The sequence below is a fragment of the Bombyx mandarina genome, chromosome 24 (assembly GCF_030267445.1).
Source record: "Bombyx mandarina strain Sakado chromosome 24, ASM3026744v2".
NCBI classification, from domain to species: Eukaryota; Metazoa; Arthropoda; class Insecta; order Lepidoptera; family Bombycidae; genus Bombyx; species Bombyx mandarina.
The window spans coordinates 2406891-2428711 of record NC_143230.1 but is presented as its reverse complement, the minus strand read 5'-3'; the positions used below and the strand labels follow the sequence as shown (position 1 = coordinate 2428711).

The window sequence follows — 21821 nt, the reverse complement described above, 5'->3', positions numbered from 1 at the left end:
TCAAAGTGTCCCAGGAGTGCGACCACTTAACACCAGGTGGACTATGACCTTGTTTACCAGTTCACGTGAGATCTAAATAAAAAAAATATCGTAATCCCAATTCGGCCATCGAAATCTAATAAACATACTTACGCTTAAAGCAATGAACAAAAAGAATAACAGTTTTTTATCCATTTGTAAATTGAGAGAAGTCTCTGTAACAAAATTAATGATTAAATCGTATTCTTTGTAAAGATAATGATTATTGGATTACCGGTCATTGTAAAATACATGCAATTTTTTGTTAAACAATGTCACTTAACAGAATCCACGATGATAATTCAATGGTTGAAGCAACATTTCGCTTGAAAACGCGACATTTATCTTTGTAATTTCAAATTGAAATTCAATTCACTCGATTTGAATAGCTGGAGAAGCTGGAGAAGCCACTGCGGTCATCAACAGTGCGTTTCCAGAGGTCTTTTTTGCCACGTACCATCCGGCTATGGAATGAGCTCCCCTCCACGGTGTTTCCCGAGCGCTATGACATGTCCTTCTTTAAAAGAGGCTTGTGGAGAGTATTAAGCGGTAGGCAGCGGCTTGGGTCTGCCCCTGGCATTGCTGAAGTCCATGGGCGACGGTAACCACTCACCATCAGGTGGGCCGTATGCTCGTCTGCCTACAAGGGCAATAAAAAAATAAAAAAAAGTTTTTTTGTTATGATATTTTTTCCAAATTTTAAACTTCAAATGACTCTTCTGTAATGTTTCAAAAATATCGCTCAAACCAAATAATAGCCCCCTCGATATAATCTTGTGTTAACGTTTACGTAGTGACAAACGACTTATGATTATAATATGCACCCAACGAATATATCTTTTATCACCGGTCAATACTTAATTTCACATGCCATGTTACATTGTTTTCGATAAAAAAAAATTATGAGCGCCTCCAACGGAGTCCTAAAAACTCAAGAGTAGATGCTTCGCGAACGAATCTACTACCGGATCGGAATCGCGACCCGCTGAGAAGATCCAGCGAGAAACTCAGCGGGCTGATGCTTAGGTTAGATTGCATTTCGAATTCTTTGTCGAGTTCGACGAGTGCGGTTACCGGGGTTCCTAAGCCTGCTCCTAGTATTAGAGCTGAAGGCGTCTAACGCAAGGGTTATTGGATCTGATGGATGCGTAAGGACGTGTCTAGGGCGACGACGGTGACTGGCTCCTGCGTGATCGGGTTGTTTTCGATACAGCGTGAAACTCTTGTGGGTGCAATGATGAAAAGAAGATCTTCTACGAGCTGGTTATTGGTAGACCGACGCTCCGAGTGTTGTTGTTCGGAACTTGTATACATGCAAGCTTATCTTAATAAATAGTAGTTTAAAAAAACTAACAAAATACGCTTTTATAGAAAATCCAACTAAAAAATAGAAAATAAATTTTAAATTTAAATTTAAATTGGGGTGCTTTTCAGGATTTTATCAAAATAACCATCCTACTCATATTATTATCATTCATAAAATCGTTCATAAAATATTTACAACTACTGATACCATGCATCCCACGCTTTTTTTTTACAATAAAATCATATTTTCTTACACTATTTTTAATTCAAATTTATTAAAATTTATTTTCTATTTTTTAGTTAGATTTTCTATAAAAACGTGTTAGTTTTTTTAAACTATTATTTATTTTTCATTTTTTTAGTTCAGTTTCAATTTTTTTCATTTATTTTTTTAATATTGAATTGTCATCGCTCATTAATAAGTATACAAAATTACGAGTTAATCCGACGTTTTGAAGGGGGTCAAAATCATGTTCAAAGATTCCGTTACAAACATACATACCTATGTTTAATAAAAACGTATTAAAAATGTCGTAAGCGAGATTCAGGCATCTGTCAAATATCTTGCGTTGTACGAAGCCTTTTTTTTTTTTTTTCGGGCCGGGGGCCGATCCTCCTACGAGATCCGCGCTTACGGGGCGCGCGGGGTATGTGAGACTCAACGATCTGCAGGTGTTGAGAGCAGATCGCGGGCCCAAGGATTTTAGGACCCACCCACTAAACGACTCCCCTGCACTCTTACACCCGACGTCCGATCCTCTCCGAGGTCAGAACCCGGATGAGGTAGGGGGGTTACCGCGGTCAACGACGCCTACCCTCTTATTGTCGGTTAATAAGCGGTTACTTTCCATGTTAGCTCGATATTTGCGTCATTAAATAACAAACTAATACTTGAGGCCTATAAAATCAAAGGCAGCTAAACGCCATAAAGTCGTAAAATCGATTAACAATGGCTCTATCTTGTTTAGTTAGTTGGACACGCTTTAGTCTTTTCATGTTATAACAAATGCAGCTAAATCTCTAACAAATTCAGTTCAAAAATTTTATTTTTACTCAGTACTAAGCACTAATAAACGAAGTTTTATCATTTAAAAATTAAGATTATTAGTAATATTCTCATTCTTTATAAATCTGCTTCAAAATAAAGAATGTCGTAGCTATCCGAACAAAGTTATTTCAGCTTCTCAAACCGGGAGTGTTGCTAACACTGGCCCTGGCAAGCGCAGTACTTCAATGGATCGGGAGGATCTGTAATGACGTGTTTAGGGCCGATTTTTGTAGTTTACCTGAATATTTGACAGACTTGGATTTAGCGTACTTAACAAATGTTCACGATTGACTTCCACGGTGAAGGAATAACATCGTGTAATAAAAATAAATCCCGCAAAATTATAATTTGTGTAATTACTGGTGGCAGGACCTCTTGTGAGTCCGCGCGGGTAGGTACCACCGCCCTGTCTATTTCTGCCGTGAAGCAGTAATCGTTTCGGTTTGAACGGCGGGGTAGCCGTTGTGATAATACTGAGACCTTAAAACTATATCTCAAGGTGTGTGGCGCATTTACGTTATAGATGTCTATGGGCTCCAGTAACCACTTAACACCAGGTGGGCTGTGAGCTCGTCCACACATCTAAGCAATAAAAAGAAAAAAATGAAACTGCCGTTGATTTTATAGGCCTCAATTGTGAAATAAAAACAAAATAATATTAAATATACCTGCAATGAACTATCCTATGAATATAGAGCCACTTTAAATGACGATCTTAATTCACTTTAGGTTATAAAGTTTAAAGTTTTATAGCGTTTTTAAACTAATTTTTACGATGTCGTTAATTAAACTATCCACCGATTAACGTAAAAGTGAGTGCTGTAACTGTTCTAGTTTTAAAATGAAATGTATATACAGTGTGTTGTTTTTTAAGTCACCAACTTTTTACAAGCAGCTATAATTTTTTATTATTTAAAAAAACTAGGTTTTGCCAGTGTCTTCGTCCGCGTAGAATAATTAATTTGGAATAATGCTAAATTTTACCCGTGACTTCATTTATGCAGAAGATGAACATATTTTTGAATAATAGAATGTTAAGGTATGCTATTTAAGGTTTTTTTTATTGCTTAGATGAGTGGACGAGCTCACAGCTCACCTGATGTTAAGTGGTTACTGGAGCCCATAGACATCTACAATGTAAATGCCGCCACTCACTTTGACATACGAATTCTAAGGTCTCAGTATAGTTACAACGGCTGCCCCGCCCTTCAAACCGAAACTCATTACTGCTTCACGGCAGAAATAGGCGAGGTGGTGGTACCTACCCGTGTGGACTCACATGAGGTCCTACCACCAGTAAATTAAATAGTAATTTTATCTATATATTAATACGTGAAGCGAAAACTTTGCACCCCTTTTTACGTAAATTGCGCGGACGGAGGAGTATGAAATTTCCCACACTTACAGAGAATATATAGAAGGAGTGCACAATGCTAATGTTTCTTTAAAATATCGCATAAAAGATACTTTAAATCAATAAAAAAAACATTACACACACTACCACGTATTTGACACAACACATACATAAAAATATACTCTTTGTTTACTGTCAATTGGGAAACTTTTGTTATTGCTTAAAGTCTGTGGTTAAATTGAAAATAGATTAATATGGTTTGTCTTTAATATTATTGATCTATAGTGCAGTTTTGTTGAATACTGTGATTATATTATCGAAATATACCTAATAGTGTTTGACAATAGAACCATAATAATGTTTAAACTTATAATTTCAATTAATTATAGTCTAATCTCGACTACTGCGAGGCCACTAGTGCATAACAAAATTCATTAAATCAATAAAAAGAACATTACACACACTACCATGTATTTGACATACACACACTAATATAATAATATATTCTTTTCGTTTATTGTCAAGCTTTTGTTATTGCTTAAGGTCTGTGGTCAAATACAGAATAGTTAATATTCGTAGCTTATTCGTTGTACTAGGCTGCACTAAAAGTATCGGGAATGGAATATTTCCACTGTTCCTGTCATATTAAAATCTTTTTAATTGAAAACTCCTTGGTTTTAAAAATCGAATACCATTTATTTATTTAAAAAAAGATTCTCGGTCTTGTCACGAGGTTTTGTCAAACTTGTTTAGTCGTTGAGAAAATGGAATTGACTCGAGAAAATTCAAGAGCGATGATTTATTATGACTTTCGAAGTGGTTTAACACAAAAACAATGTATTGACCCGATGATTTCTGCATTTGGTGATGAAGCTCCATCCAAAACCACAATTTATCGCTGGTTTGCTGAGTTTCAACGTGGACGTGTCAAGCTCAGTGATGATCCTCGTCAAGGTCGTCCAAAAACTGCAGTCACCCAATAAAACGTTGATGCTGTGCGTAAGCTGAGAGGAAGATCGACATGTGCCATACCGCGAAATTCAGGCAACTTTAGACATTGGCATGAGTCAAATACAAATAATCTGAACAATTAGGTGTAAAAAAGTTGTTTTCCCGATGGATACCGCATTCGCTCTGTGAAGAGCAAAAAGCGGCTCGCGTTACTAGGTGCGTCAGAACTCTCGAAAGATTCCAGGCAGGATCCTCAAATGCTGTATACAACATTGTATCAGGTGACGAATCCTGGATATACGCGTACGAACCCGAAACAAAAAACCAGTCACGAGTTTGGGTGTTCGAAAATGAGTTAAAGCCAACAAAAATTGTTCGTTCACGGAGTGTTGCAAAAAAAATGGTGGCCACGTTTGTCTCCAAAATCGGCCATGTTACGACTATTCCTCTTGAGGGACAAAGAACGGTTAATGCAGAATGGTATAATAGCATTTGTTTGCCACAGGTCGTTTCTGAACTCCGTAAAGAGAACTGCAACCGCCGCATCATCCTCCATCACGACAATGCGAGTTCTCACACCGCGCACAGAACAAAAGAGTTTTTAGAGCAAGAAAACATAGAATTATTAGACCATCCGCCGTACAGCCCCGACCTAAGCCCTAATGATTTCTATACTTTCCCTAAAATAAAGAATAAATTGCGTGGACAGAGATTTTCATCACCTGAAGAAGTTGTGGACGCCTACAAAACGGCCATTTTGGAGACCCCAACTTCCGAATGGAATGGTTGCTTCAATGATTGGTTCCATCGTATGGAAAAATGTGTCAAATTTCGCGGAGAATACTTCGAAAAGCAATAAATACATTTTTAAATAGTAATGTTGTGTCACTTTGTTAATTCCCGAAATGTTCAGTGCCGCCCTCGTATGTAATTGTAATTTCGTATAAATAATAATTATTTATTCGTTAGGTTAGGTTAATAGGTATTATTTATCTTTATATTTATTTGTCTATAGTGTAGTCGAAATCTGTATTATTACAAGTATAATCGCGAGTGTGGTTTTCGCTCACGCAACCCGCACGCACATAGACCCTCCAACCTCTACAATCCTGATCATGCAGGAGCCAGTCACCGTCGACGCCCTAGACACGTCCTTACGGATTCATCAGATCCAATAACCTTTGCATTAGACGCCTTCAGCTCTAACACTAGGAGCAGGCTTAGGGATTCCGAGAACCGTACTCGTCGAACTCGACAAAAAAGTCGATGTGCAACCTAACCCATGAATCAGCTCGCTGAGTTTCTCGCCGGATCTTCTCAGCGGGTCCCAATTCCGATCCGGTAGTAGATTCATTCGCGAAGCAGCTGCTCGTGAGTTGTTAGGTCTCCTTCGGAGGCGCTCGGGCAGCTGTTAGCAAATCAGCCCCTCCAGGCTGAGCCTTTGCTCCCTTCAATCATAAAAAAAAGAAAGAAGTATAATAGTCTTTGACAATAGAACCTTAATAATGTTCAAACTTATAATTTCAATTAATTATAGTCAAATTTCGACTAGTTCGAGACCACTAGTTATAGTAATTAAATCAGAAAGTGAATAAAAACTGTTTGTCCGCTTTAAATTCTTGTTCTTGGTCACTCTACATTCATAGGACAGTGTTCGAGATATTTGTGGTCTTAGGTTTTCTCTGGCTTCATATCATTTTGATAGAATACGTTAACAATGGCAACATTCTCTATCATAATATAAAATAGCCCACTGAGTTTCTCGCCGGATCTTCTCAGTGGGTCGTGTTTTTTTTTTTTTTTTTATCGCCCTTGTAGGCGGACGAGCATACGGCCCATCTGATGGTGAGTGGTTACCGTCGCCCATGGACTTCAGCAATGCCAGGGGCAGAGCCAAGCCGCTGCCTACCGCTTAATACTCTCCACAAGCCTCGTTTGAAGAAGGACATGTCATAGCGCTCGGGAAACACCGTGGAGGGGAGCTCATTCCATAGCCGGATGGTACGTGGCAAAAAAGATCTCTGGAAACGCACTGTGGATGACCGCAGTGGCTCCAGGTAGTATGGATGAACTCTACTCCGGTGGCGGGCGGTGCGATGGTAAAAACGAGACGTTGGTATCATCTCGAACAATTCCTCAGAGCACTCCCCATGGAACATGCGGTACAAAATACAGAGGGAACCGAAGTGCCTCCGCAGACCGATCCGGTGGTAGATTCTGCGAAGCACGGCTCTTGCTAGGGTTCGTGTTAGCAACGTAGTCAGGTTTGAGGTCCGTGAGCTCACCTACTAGTTAAAGTTACGCTGAAATAGTCTCTCTAGATCACAAGGTTAGGTAGGAAAAAATATATAAAAAAAGTAACATAAATAATGTTAAAATGTCGCATTCATTACCACCGTACCGATAATGGTGTTATATTTTATATGTTATACTTAATTAAGGACTATAGTACATTGTGCGCGCGTGTAAAAACACGCTGGAGGAAATGTCCAACTTTTCTCCCGCGGTGCACATACTATTTTTCTCCTACCAGGCCGAAAGCTCGTGGAGTACCGAGCCGGGGTCCAGGAGCGTAGCCCTGGCCGGGGGTAGGGCGGGCGGAGCCCCCCCGTACTCATAGAAAAAACAATTTAACTGTTTTTTTATTTTTAAATAAACCTCTACTAATTGAATAAGAACTGTCTGCTGAACTCATCTTTGTTTAATACTTCACTATTAATTTTATTGCCTTTTGTTTATTTCACTTTTACACCAAACACAATATTGCAAATTACCCGAGCATAATAATGACGGAGAATTTTAGGTGCGTGAGAGCAGATGTAGACACTAACGCGCATGCGCACTTGCACCAAGGTAGAAAAAGTTACACTTTCTTCCCTGTAAAGCGGTACGAAAACCGAACTTTCGGCGTAGGTAGGAAAAAAACTTTATTGCGATTGACACCTACCTATTACTTTGTGTTAGCTGATATATTAAAGCTTTATCGAAAGACGCACATTCGCTTGGCAGTTAGAAACTCACCCTGTATGATAAAAAAAAAATCTTCACTTTCTTGCCTACGATAAATGTAATTAGGTACTTTATAACTTCTACATATCTTTATGTCCATATTGCCTATTAGGTCGTATCGTTTATCTTTAGGTTTCGACAACTTTAAAGACAAATATCCATTAGAATTGAACTAAATGTTTAACAAAAATCGGTTGTCTGTAAAGTAGGTTTACTGACGATAGTTGAACGTGACAACGTCATAAGAAAATACTGATGGAATGGTTTTATTTTTCAATTATTGCAATTATAGTTGCTATAAACAATTGACACCACATTCACTTTTCACTGAACTTCATACTTGACGAAAACATGTAAATGTATTATTGTATAGCAGCTGTCCACGCGGATACATCACTCACTCAAGTAGGAGAGAGACAGATGTCGAACGCTGCCGAACGCGGAGGCCGATTGTGCCTCATTGTCGCTCGTTGCGCGCTCTCGCTTGCACTTCAAGCCTTAAATGGAACGCCTCAGAGCAGGTAACGCCGCATGAGTGATGTTTTTTCGTGCGTGCAGCCGGCTCCATCGAATTATAAGACGTTGTCACGTCAATAAAATTAAGTTAATAGTGTTACGCCGGTAAGAGTAACGCCATCTATTATCAAATAACGCAAGCACACATCGAAACGACTAGCCCTCTGCCCTACCGGGAATATTCTCGGTAGTGGACTGTGTGGCATCTACCTATCCACCTACACACACAAACACACACAGACACACACTAGCACACTTACTATGTATATTGTCATTTATATAATATATACATATAATAAATACATTTAATAATAACACGCACACATTTATACTACAACCATAACCTAAAGTGGTGACCCCGGTTCAAGAACATTTTAAACATAAAATAAAATGAATACAACAAAAAATATCGCCGGTGATTCGAAAAACCAAGCGCACGTTTCCATTGACTCATCTGGTGAATCATGTCGTGTCGGAGTACGGATCCCACCGTTTTGGCCGCAGGAACCGGCATTGTGGTTTGCACAAGTGGAAGGACAGTTCGCGTTGGCGAACATCACAAGTGACGCAACAAAATTTTATTACGTCACCGCCCAACTTGACCACATCTATGCTGCCGAGGTAAAAGACATAATTATCGCTCCACCTGAAACAAACAAATACGAGAAATTAAAAACGGAATTAACTAAGCGACTATCCGCATCACGTGAAAAGGAAGTGCAACAGCTTCTCATGCACGAAGAGCTCGGTGATCGTAAGCCTTCCCAGTTTTTACGTCATCTGCAACACCTGGCAGGACCGAACATTCCAGAGGATTTTTTGAAGACGATATGGACCAGCCGTTTGCCCAGCAGCATACAGGCAGTCCTGGCTGCTCAGCCTTTAACTCCGCTTCAGACACTCGCCGAGGTGGCAGACAGGGTGAATGATATAGTACCAGCAACACCTGTAGTCGCTAGTACTTCTGCTACCACACAGAATACTATCGACCAAATGGCCAAAATGATAGCACAACTCACCAAGCAAGTCCACGCTTTATCAACTCGAGACACAATACGATCAAGGCCCACATATAGAAGAGAAAAAAGAAGCCGTAGCACTAGCAGATCACATTCTTCTCACAAGAAATATCCCAACTGTTGGTACCATGCAAAATTCGGCACAAAAGCGAAGAAATGCGTGAAACCCTGCGATTTCTATTCGGGAAACGCCCCGGGCAGTCGGTAATGGCGACTCACGATTGCCCTGGTTCTGGTCGCCTGTTCATCACGGACCGAAAAACCAAAACACAGTTTCTCGTAGATACAGGAAGCGACCTCTGTGTTTTTCCACGGACTGCAATTAAAGAACGAAGACAAAGAACCAATTATCAACTCTACGCTGCAAACGGGACACTAATCAATACTTACGGATATAAACATTTGGAATTGGACCTTGGACTTCGCCGCAACTATACATGGAAATTTGTAGTAGCCGATGTTTCCAAAGCCATAATAGGCGTTGACTTTCTAAGTTTCTACAACTTATCTGTTAACTGCCGACACAAACGTCTTGTGGACAATACAACCACATTACAAACATCTGCAACACCAGCCCGGTCTGACGTCATTTCTTCGATTCGCACGATATTGGTGAAGACGAACTATCACGAAATCTTAAAGGAATATCCAGATATAACTCGACCTTCTGGAGCTCCGCGTACAGTTAATCATAACACCGTGCACCATATACGGACAACACCTGGACCACCAGTTTCCTGCAACCCTCGACGTCTGGCTCCTGACAAGCTAAAAATCGCTAAACAAGAGTTCGAGTCAATGATACGAAATGGCATCGCTAGGCCGTCAGAAAGTCCATGGGCATCACCGTTACACCTTGCTCCAAAAAAGGACAATGGATGGAGACCATGTGGCGATTACCGCATGCTAAACGCGCGTACAATACTTGATTGCTATCCGATACGCCACATCCAAGACTTCGCCCACTGCATCAATGGTTGTACCATATTCTCCAAAATAGACCTAGAAAAGGCTTACCAGCAAATTCCTGTTGTTCCAGAGGACGTACCAAAGACAGCTATTACCACACCTTTTGGCCTGTACGAGTTCCCCTTCATGACGTTTGGTCTGCGTAATGCTGGCCAAACGTTCCAAAGATTCGTCGATGAAATAACTAGAGGACTTGACTTTTGCTACACTTTCTTAGACGATTTTTTAATTTTTTCGCATAACGAGCATGAGCACCAATCGCATCTACGCGAAATATTCAAGCGTCTTCAAAATTATGGCATGGTCATAAATAGTTCCAAGTGTGTTTTCGGAGTTGAAAAGGTGCAGTTTCTGGGATACACGATCTCGGCTGAAGGAACAACACCTCTCGAAGCCAAAGTAGAAGCCATCCAAAACTTTCCTGAGCCGAAAACCATAAAACAGCTTAGAAGGTTCCTAGGGATGCTTAATTTTTACAGAAGATTTATACCATCAGCTGCACAAACTCAAACTGCATTGAACAACCTCCTTACAGGCTCAGTGAAGGGCTCACATCCTGTCAACTTTAACGAACAGGAACTAAAAGCATTTCGAGACTGTAAAGATAGTCTGTGCCGTGCCACATTATTGGCACATCCAGACTGCGAAGCACCACTGGCATTGGTCACAGATGCGTCTGAGAACGCCATCGGCGCTGTACTCCAACAATACAAGAATCGAGGATGGCAACCATTGGCATTCTTTTCCCGCAAGCTAAGTCCCAGTCAGTGCAAATACTCACCTTACGATCGCGAGTTGCTTGCGATATATGAATCAGTCCGGTATTTCCGTCACATGCTGGAAGCTCGAAATTTCACAATTTACACGGACCACAAACCTATAACGTTCGCATTCCACGCACGTAAAGAAAAAGGCTCACCCAGACAACATCGTCACCTGGAATTCATATCTCAGTTCACCACTGATATCCGTCACATTTCGGGAAAGGACAACGTAGTTGCTGACACGCTATCTAGAATAGAAGAAGTAATAGCACCACTGGACTATGCACAGCTAGCTAAAGATCAAGCCGTTGATGCAGAGCTCCAAGATCTGTTAAAAGAGGGATCGTCGCTGCGTCTTACAAAAATCCAAATTCCTGCAACAACAACCAGCGTATACTGTGATATCAGCACTGAACACACTAGACCGTTCATAACAAGACAGTTTAGACGTCAAGTTTTTGATAATATCCATGGCCTCAGTCACCCCGGGGCCAATGCTACAATCAAGCTAATCTCACAGCGCTTCGTATGGCCCGGTATAAACAAGGATTGTAGAGACTGGACTCGATCGTGCTATGCATGTCAACGTGCCAAAGTAACACGCCATGTATCAGCACCTCTAGGCACTTACCAGCTACCTCAAGCCAGATTCCAACAAATCCATATTGATCTGATTGGTCCTCTACCGATATCACAAGGTTACCGCTACTGTCTGACCGTCGTAGATCGCTTTACAAGATGGCCTGAAGTAGCACCAATAACCGACATAACAGCTGAAACAGTAGCCAAGGCTCTACTAACGTGCTGGGTGTCAAGATTTGGCTGTCCTACAGAAATAGTCACAGACCGAGGAACTCAATTTGAATCATCACTGTTCAAACATCTCTCGGAGCTGACAGGTTTTCTTCATAAAAGGACTACTGCGTACCATCCTTCCTGCAATGGATTAGTGGAGAGATTTCACCGCCATCTAAAAGCCGCTATTGTATGCCACGCCAAAGAGAACTGGACGGAGATACTACCGTTAGTTTTACTTGGCATACGGTGCGCTTACAAGGAAGACCTGAAATCTTCCTCAGCAGAATTGGTCTATGGCGAAACGTTGAGACTACCGGGACAATTTTTTGACAGTCCTAGTGTGACACCAACCAATGATGTGTCTGACTTTATTGCTCGGTTACGTTTATTCGCCCAGCAATTAAAACCACAACCAGCATCACGACACGGACATAAACCAACCTTTATATTTAAAGATCTCAAGACATGCAGCCACGTTTATTTGAGAGATGATGCAAAGCGCAGGTCATTACAACCTGCATACACAGGACCTCACACCGTGCTGCACAGAGATGATAAAACATTGACACTGCTCATAAAAGGGAAATCCATCAAAGTAACGATAGACCGAGTGAAACCAGCCTACTTACTTGATGAACAACCACCAAAACACCAACCTGAAAAGGAAATTAGCATAGAGAGGCGTACCAGATCAGGTCGCAGAGTACACTTCCCTGACTTTTACCGCCCGTAGTAACGGTCTCCGCGGGGGAGTGATGTGGCATCTACCTATCCACCTACACACACAAACACACACAGACACACACTAGCACACTTACTATGTATATTGTCATTTATATAATATATACATATAATAAATACATTTAATAATAACACGCACACATTTATACTACAACCATAACCTAAAACTGTATGAATAGGATGGGCAAGGAACTTGATAAATAAACTCGCGAGGATCGTACGTATAAAATTTATATATTTTAGAAATTTTATAATTCGCGTACAATAAATAGCACGGATAAAAGAGAATTACAAAACGAAGACATTCCAAAATTCAAAATTCAAATGTAATGTCAGAAACCACAATTTCAACAATAAAAAAGGTTTTATACCAATTTTTTGGGTTTCCAACATTCTCGATAAATGTAGACTTGTCGTGTCGACTATTTGTAAACGTTGCAGAGACGACACGAAAGCAGTTAGTAATCGGTTCTACTCGAAGCGAAACAGCGGAAGAAATGAATTGCGAATTGTAAAGTGTTCTTTAAGTCTATACTAATATTATAAAGAGGAAAGATTTGTTTGTTTGTTTGTTTCGAATAGGCTCTGAAACTACTGGACCGATTTGAAAAATTATTTTTCCATTAGAAGCCGACATTGTCCCTGATGAACATAGGCTACTTTTTTTAATATATATATATTTTTTTTTTTCATGTGTGTTTTAATGTTTCCGAAGCGAAGCGAGGGCGGGTCGCTAGTGTTAAATAAAGTTTTAATTTGTACTTCGGTGAAATTTTTATTTGTCCCGAGCCCCAGGGCGTAACAATAATATCAGGTGTGAAAGTTTTTTATAATTGAATTTTGTCTAGTGTAGTCTTCCTCTTGCGTCGATAATCCTCAATGCTGAGGTCCGTGGTCTCCCTTAACAACTTTCTCTTCGATTACCCTTTTTTTTTTGGGGCCGGGGGCCTAACCTCTTACGAGGTCCCCGCGTCTAGCGGGGCGCGGGTTATGTGGGACTGAACGATCTGCAAGGTGTTGGGAGCAGACCGCAGGCCCAAGGAATTTTAGCTCTTGGATTACCCTGCGCCAGGCCTGTCTATCCTCGGCTGCACGGATGGGATCGTAGATATCCTCGTGTAGTCCTCCTTCTCTGGGCGTTGTGTTGTTCAATGCTGAAGGTCGTGACCTTTACGGAGCACTTTTGTTAGGACTATGTTCCTCCATTCCTTCCTGTCCTCCTCGTCTAGTATAAAGTCTAAATATGAAAACATATAGTAGGTATACCAGTAAGAAAGCCGCGGTCTATTTCTCAGCTTATTTCTTGTCTGCTCCCAACACCTGCTGATCGTTGAGTCCCACATACCCCGCGCGCCCCCTAGGCGCGGGGACCTCGTAGGAGGTTCGGCCCCCGGCCCAAAAAAAAATAAACCAATGATAATTTACATTAGTTTTTTAACTTCGCTCTAATATCCTGACTGGTATTAAAAGGATAAAATAACATAAGAAATTAATTATGTAATAGTTCGCTTTGCTCTAGTAGCAGTAGACAGTAACAGTAGTTTTATTTTTCCAACTGGAAAGGCAAAGACATCATACCATACAGCCTAATCTTTTATATATATATACAATTATTACCTATTATTTTATATGAATAATTGTAATATCATTATGAAGTAAAATCAAATGAAGTTGATTAATATGAAACGGCATAGAACGAAATGAAATGAGATGAGATGATATGAAATATAATATCAGTAAAATGGTGGTCATTTACTTAGACTTTTTCAGTAGAATTTTTGTAGGAACCCGATAAGTTACGTCCAGCGGCTTTGTTTTATTTTCCCGCATTTGTACACTTTCACAGATAGTAAACAGTTTATAAACCACCGTTATTATGCATTTCAATCGGAAGATTTGCTTTAGTTTAAGGTAATTTTTTTTAGTCTTTAAACAGCATAGGTATGTATATAGATATTTTAGTGTCGAAATAAACAACAAAAATAAATTGTTCTAAGAATACTAGCGGAACCGGTCATCGAATTCGTTGTGACTCTAATTTTAATGAAAAAACATACACTGCTAAATAATATCACTTTAAGCTTTTGGTATTTTGTGATAAACAAAAATTTTCGTGTAAACGTTCATGATAACAAAATAAGAATCATCACATCATCATCACGGATGAAGCGAAAGGAACAACAGAAGAATGAATAGCAGGAGATCATTTATTGCGGATCCTCCCGATCCATTAACGGTGCTTTTAGGTACCACAAGCACCGGTCACCGTCCTTGTCGAACCCGTCGCTTGTGACGAAGGGCTCGACGAGTGAATTAACCCACAAACACAGCCCACTGAGTTTCTCGCCGGATCTTCTCAGTGGGTCGCGTTTCCGATCCGGTGGTAGATTCTGCGAACCACTGCTCTTGCTAGGGTCAGTGTAAGCAACACTCCGGTTTGAGCCCCGTGAGCTCACCTACACGTAACGCTGATATAGCCTCTCAAGGCTATTAGCACAGGTAGGAAAAAAAGGAGATCCTCTCAATGGCACGTTGATGTAATACTGATGAAGATATAATCCGAGGAGGGTTGAGGTTATGTAGCCGGCCAGTCTTACAAATCATGCCATATCCGATGACGACGAGGAAATGCTGCACTGACTTTACAATCAGGACATAAAAAAGCGTTGGACACCTGCATTGATAGCGCTGTGGCAAAAGCCTTGCCTGGAGCGACAACAACTGTTTAATTTTTTTTTTTTATAGCATTGATGCGTGGACGAGCTTACGGCTCACCTAATGTTCAGTGGTTACCGGAGCCCATAAATATCTTCAAAGCAAACGCCACCACCCACCTTGAGATATGAGTTGTAAGGTTTTTACTGGTGGTGGGACCACTTGTGAGTCCGTACGGGTAGGTATCACCACCCCGTCTATTTCTGCCGTGAAGCAGTTATGCGTTTCGGTTTGAAGGGTGGGATAGCTGTTGTAACTATACTGAGACATTAAAACTTATTTCTCAAGGTGGGTGGCGCATTTACGCGTTACAGATGTCTATGGGCTCCAGTAACTACTTAACACCAAGTGAGCTGTGTGATCGTCTACCCATCTAAGCAAAAAATAAAAGAAAAGGTTTCAGTATAGTTACAACGGCTGCCGCGCCCTTCAAACCGAAACGCCATTACTGCTTCACGTCAGAAATAGGCAACGTGTTGGTACCTACCCGTGCGAACTCACAAAACGTCCTACCACCAGTAATAAATGCATCAAGCACTGATAACGATACAATATTTTTTCTAATTTCGCTCTAATATCCTGACCGATATCGAGAGGACATAGAAAAATATAATGCTAATTATTATAATTAAGTCGGTTTGGTATTTAAACGCGTTGCTGTTTTGTTTACTTTTTAATCTACATCTGTTATTTCGGTCACGCCCCCGACACGTGAGAGCCTACGATGCTCAATTAAGACTATATAAAACCAGCTGTAAGTACGATTCATTTAATAACTTATTAATTTCAGTATTGTGTCACAGCAGACGTGTGTGTTAACAGGTGAAAAAAAATAATGTTCAAACTATTAATTGCATACGTTTTTATCGCGCAGTTGTGGAGTGTGAGTATTGAGGTTTATATTAATAGTCCATTGAGTTCCTGGCTAGATCTTCTCAGTGGGTCGCGATTCCGATCCGGCGGTAGATTCAGCGGAGCGCTGCTTTTGTCTGTCTCCAAGGTTGAGTCCCGTGAGGTCGCCTACGCGTTCGCTAAAGCTAGCATAACCCTAGTAACTAGCAATTGGTAGGCAAAAATGATTTTAATAGCTTTAAAATAGGTAGAAGGAGAAATAATTTGGCATTGACAATTTCAGAGAATTCAGAACAGAATTTTGTTTTGGAATTCGAAGGGATGATATAGTGCTTCTTTCCCCCTACTTGGTCGCTAGTAGCCTAAGAGCTAAGAGGCTATTCCAGCTATGCCGGGACGGGTAGGTGAGCTCACGGGCTCGACCTGAGAGAATTTGCTAACACTAGCCCTAGTAAGAGTGCTTCGCAGAATCTACCACCGGATCGCAATCCCGACCCACTGAGAAGTGTAATACAGAAATCCGTAGCATCCTCCGCATTATGGGAACGTGACGGCGAAACTAACCTTTTTTTTTTTATTGCCCTTGTAGGCAGACGAGCATACGGCCCACCTGACGGTGAGTGGTTACCGTCGCCCATGGACTTCAGCAATGCCAGGGGCAGAGCCAAACCGCTGCCTACAACCTCCACGTCATTGGAGCTTACTGAGGTCACATGTATCTGTCCTTAGTTTAGTAAATGAGTATAGTTTTCCGTATCTGTCAGAGTTTATTCTGGTTCCGCTCTAGTAACACCCTGTATAAATCATCTGTGATCTTCCAGCGAGAGCGTGTCGTTTATCGGTAGATTGACGTCTTCTTCTTCTCAATCATGTCACTCTTTTTTAATACACTCTTATTAACTTCAGACGTATGTATGTTTGTAACGGAACCTTTGAACCCCTTCAAAACGTCGGATTAACTCGAAATTTGGTATACTTATTAAGGACCGATGACAATTCAATATTTAAAAAAAAAACTGAAAAAAAAATTTAAATTCAACTAAAAAATGAAAAATAAATAATAGTTTAAAAAAACTAACAAAATACGCTTTTATAGAAAATCCCTCTAAAAAATAGAAAATAAATCTTAATAAATTTGAATTAAAAATAGTGTAAGAAAAAATTAATGATTTTATTGTAAAAAAAGCGTGGGGTGAATGATATCAATAGTTATGAATATTTTCTGAACAGATATGAGTAGAAGGGTTATTTTGATAATATCCTGAAAAGCACCCCACGCTTTTTTACAATAAAATAATTTTTTCTTTCACTATTTTTAATTCAAATTTATTAAGATTTATTTTCTATTTTTTAGTGGGGTGGTTTGTTTTTTTACTTTTTTTAAACTTTCTTTTTTATTGCTTTGATGGGAAGATGAGCTGACGGCTTACCTGATGTTAAGTGGTTACCGGAGCCCATAGACATCTATAACGTAAATGCACCACCCACCTTGAGATATAAGTTCTAAGGTCTCAGTATAGCCACAACGGCTGCCCCAACCTTCAAACCGAAACGCATTATTGCTTCACGGCAGAAATAGGCAGGGTGGTGGTACCTACCCGCGCGGACTCACAAGAGCTCAAACAGACAGAGTGGTCGTTGTCATGTGGTGTTGGAGGGGGTAGAGTTGATGTGTCTCACGATGTCCCGCCATCTCTCCCTGCTCGAGGCCATTCTACTGCATTCATTTTGGGGACTTACCACTGCATTTTTAATTTGGTCAGTCCACCGCATTTATGACTTCTGACGTGGACAAATGGAATTTTATACTTCAGAACTCTTATATAGGCAAGCTTATCTTGAATAAATCGTTAGCACAATATCAAAAGTTTTTTTTCTATTTCATGATAAAAAGCGCTACACCCTGTATAACATTCAATAATAAAACTGATCTGAACTCTAATATGTAAAAAGCATTTACACGGAAAGCCAATGAATTTTTTTGAGTTAATTTTCACAAAACCCGTTTTTTTTAAATTGCTTCCATGCATGAACCACCTCACGGACCAACATGAGATAAGACATACTTAAACAAATTATTGTACAATAATGGTGTCTCATTTAAAGTATATACCTAATGTTTTGTTTACAGGCAGAGCCACAGTATACAACGTGCGATGATGATAATGAAATATGTGAGTTAAAATCTATATTTTTATGAACTTTTAACAATAGATTATCTGTCTTTTCGGTTGTGGCCGTTTTTTCTTTTACTTTTCTCTCCAAGCTGCGCATCTGGTACTTACATACACGACGGCAATTTCTCACTTAATATCTGGACCCTTATACCTTTCCTTGTATTACTAGAGGCTCGATTGAATTGTCTCATGATCCACGTCTGAGCGTCAGGTCTGACTGGAGCGTATCCCGAGCGTTTTCCACCAATACCACTACTAACCTTGGGTGTACCTAAATGAAATCGTCCGATGTTTGTGCATCTGATTGTTTATAGACTCATTAAATCACTCTACTCAAGTCGTCGTGGCCTAACGGATAAGACGTCCGGTGCATTCGTATGTAGCGATGCAACGGTGTTCGAATCCCGCAGGCGGGTACCAATTTTTCTAATGAAATACGTACTTATCAAATGTTCACGATTGACTTCCACGGTGAAGGAATAACGTCGTGTAATAATTCAAACCCGCAAAATTATAATTTGCGTAATTACTGGTGGTAGAACCTCTTGTGAGTCCGCACGAGTAGGTACCACCACCCTACCTATTTCTGCCGTGAAGCATTAATGTGTTTCGATTTGAAGGGCGGGGCAGCCGTTGTAGCTATTCTGAGACCTTATAGCTCATATCTCATGGTGGGTGGCGGCATTTATATTGTAGACTCTATGGACTCCAGTAACCACTTAACACCAGGCGGGCTGTGAGCTCGTCCATCCATTTAAGCCATTTGAGAAAATACTTTCATTACGCGATGCTAATTCATCATCGTAGTTTGGTCGAAGTTTCAATTTAAACATTAATCATAATGTGGATTGCGTCTACGCATGGCCTTAAAGTGTAATTTCAAATCAAATAATGGCTCTTCCACTCGACCCAGGATACCTGGCTATAAGCCTTACGGATCCTTTGCATCTATTCTCCGTGCTTTTAGGCACCGGTCACCGTTCTCGTCGAAGTCGTTAAAGAGTTTCACGTGCAATCTAGCAAATCCTCGTGTGTTTTTCGCCTGATCATGTTGTTACGCGCTGAGGGTTCAGGATAAATAAAATGTCACCAAAGTACAACTTAAAAACTGTATTCAACACTTAAAACACTCAACAAACACTTTAAAACTCTCAATTCGCTTGTTCCGCTTCGCTTCAGGTGATACTTCATCCCTAGAATTATCGCAAATATTCTACACATCTCTAGTAGTAGTTTTCGCTATCTGTCAGTAGATGGCGTTGTAATTCTCGATCATTCTGGGTACTACTAGATCCTTCGATATTCGTTCGACTATTCGGCGATAGATGGCGTTACTCTTACCGGCGTAACAATATCAGAGTTAATCCGATCCGGTGGTAGATTCAGCGAAAGATGTCTCTCGCTAGGGCCAGTGTCAACAAATTCGCTCTAAGCCCCGTTTAATTCGCCCACCAGTCAAGATGAAGCCAGAATATCTCGATGCTATTGGCCGATAGATAGACAAAACAAAAATCACCCACTTTTAGAGCTAATGATGATTACCGACTCAAACAGGGTGGCGATACAAACCCATTTCGAATCACGAAAACAAATTTAATCGTAACCCCGTTTCAGCTGTAGAAGTGGAGGAAGAAGATACGAATAGAGAAGAAAAGAGAGACGCGATATTGAATATGATTGTGAAACTCGCGAATGTAACTAAGGAATACTTTGGTATGGTATATTGGTAATATTATTTAGCTCGTCAAGTTTAACTTTATATTTCACAAGCTGACCCGGCAGACTTCGTAGTGCCTCAACCAATAAATAAAATACCTAAGCTTTTGTATAAAATAAACTTAAAACAAACAAAAGGAATCCGTCCGACGGGGGACACATCAAAGGAAAAACAAAATTGATTATTTTTATTTAATTCTGAGCAATTTCATTTTAATCTACATTTTAAACCTTCTCTGGATTTCCACAAATAATTCAAGACCAAAATTAGCCAAATCGGTCCAGCCGTTCTCGAGTTTTAGCGAGACTAACGAACAGCAATTCATTTTTATATACCTAGTCAGGTCATAAATTCCGTCACATGTTTAATGTAAAATAATTGAAACAAGTTTATTCATTATGTAACCATTCATATACCAAAATGAACTTAACAAAACATAGATTCTTATGACACTAAAGTGCGGCCAGTCGTCTATCGCAGCACGAACGAGGTCCATTTCAATATCGGCGGCTACCTTAATCAAGGATGTCTTGAGTGACTCCAAATTGGGATGAGGCTTTGAGCACGCCTTTTCCTCCAAGTGTTGCCATATCTTGTAATCTAACGGATTCAAATCTGGACTGGAGGAGGGCCAGTCTTCGTGTCGGATGAAGTCGATTTCACGCGCCGCCAGCCAGTCTTGTGTGCTCTTCGCTCTATGAGCTGGCGCCGAATCTTGTTGGAATACCCAGTGCCTGTTATTGAACATGGTATGAGAAATAGGTTCCACAAGGTTCGTCAGGACTGTATTTTGATACACAACTGCATTAGTTTTTACACCTTTCTCACAAAAATGTACTTCTGTTAAGCCCCAATAAGAAACTCCCAACCATACCATGAGCGAGGATGGAGTTGGACACGCGGAATACGGTTGCTCGCTTCTTCTTCTACTTCTCTTTTTCTTATCATTTTGTTTGTTGTAGCTCTCTTCTACGGTAAAAATGTTTTCATCCGAAAAAAGAATTTCCCGATATTTTTTTCCCGCGTACCGCTTCAACAAAGCGCGGCATCTCTTCACTCTCAGGTCCATTAGACGAGCATTCAAACGATGTCCTGTTTTTCTTCGATATGCCCGAAGCCCTAAGTCTTCATTTAACACCCTTTTCACCGTGGTTCTGCTTAACCCCATCTGAAGGGCCAACAGTTTCTGCTTACGTTTGGGATTTCTTTGAATTCGCGCCTTCACAGCTTTTATCACTGCTGGAGTCCTAACAGACCGAGGGCGACCACTTCTTGACCTGTCATCTACACTAGAGTCTTCATTGTATCGTTTGATGGTACGATAAGCAAATCTTTTGGCTATATTCAAATTTTTCAGTATGTTAAAAATTTGAATTGGCGCGTAGCCGCAACGATGCAACGCAATAACTGCAACACGGTCTTCTTTAAGCGTCCACTCCATATTTAAAAATGAGTAAAATTCTAAAAGTATACATTTTTATTTTCATGAACAAATCGAAATTCGAATTCAATAAACTTTTTCGTGGCCAGCATTCTAAAAGAAAAGTTTTTACTGTGTGACAATACTTATGACCTGACTAGTTAGATTTGTCAAATGTAACTTTATATTTAGCTCGTCAAATTTAACTTTATAGTATTTAGTTTGTCAAATTTAACTTTATATTTAGCTCGTGAAATTTAACTTGATATTTATGGTATACCTATTTTCACAGATCACAATAACAACACAGATAATCGAAGAATTGAAAAGGATGTCATCAATCCTTTGTTCGATACAATAATTACAGCCGTCCGAGAAATGGACTTACAATAACTTCGTTGAACTTTCAATAAAGCTTATTGTGTGCTTCAAGGGTTTTTTTACTACA

General features: G+C 40.1%; 1 protein-coding gene and 1 long non-coding RNA gene across 2 annotated transcripts; both read left to right on the top strand.

Annotated features, from left to right (window-relative positions):
• The first annotated feature begins 8591 nt into the window (after positions 1-8591).
• LOC149499929 (uncharacterized) lies at positions 8592-9428 on the top strand. Its single transcript, XM_089738259.1, has one exon. It carries the CDS (start codon positions 8592-8594, stop codon positions 9426-9428), a length of 837 nt encoding a protein of 278 aa, XP_089594385.1.
• A 6509-nt stretch (positions 9429-15937) lies between these two features.
• LOC149499928 (uncharacterized) lies at positions 15938-21805 on the top strand. Its single transcript, XR_016325350.1, has 4 exons — positions 15938-16090; positions 18191-18233; positions 19851-19949; positions 21666-21805. It is a non-coding gene; the product is annotated as an uncharacterized LOC149499928 (long non-coding RNA).
• The last annotated feature ends 16 nt before the right edge of the window (positions 21806-21821 follow it).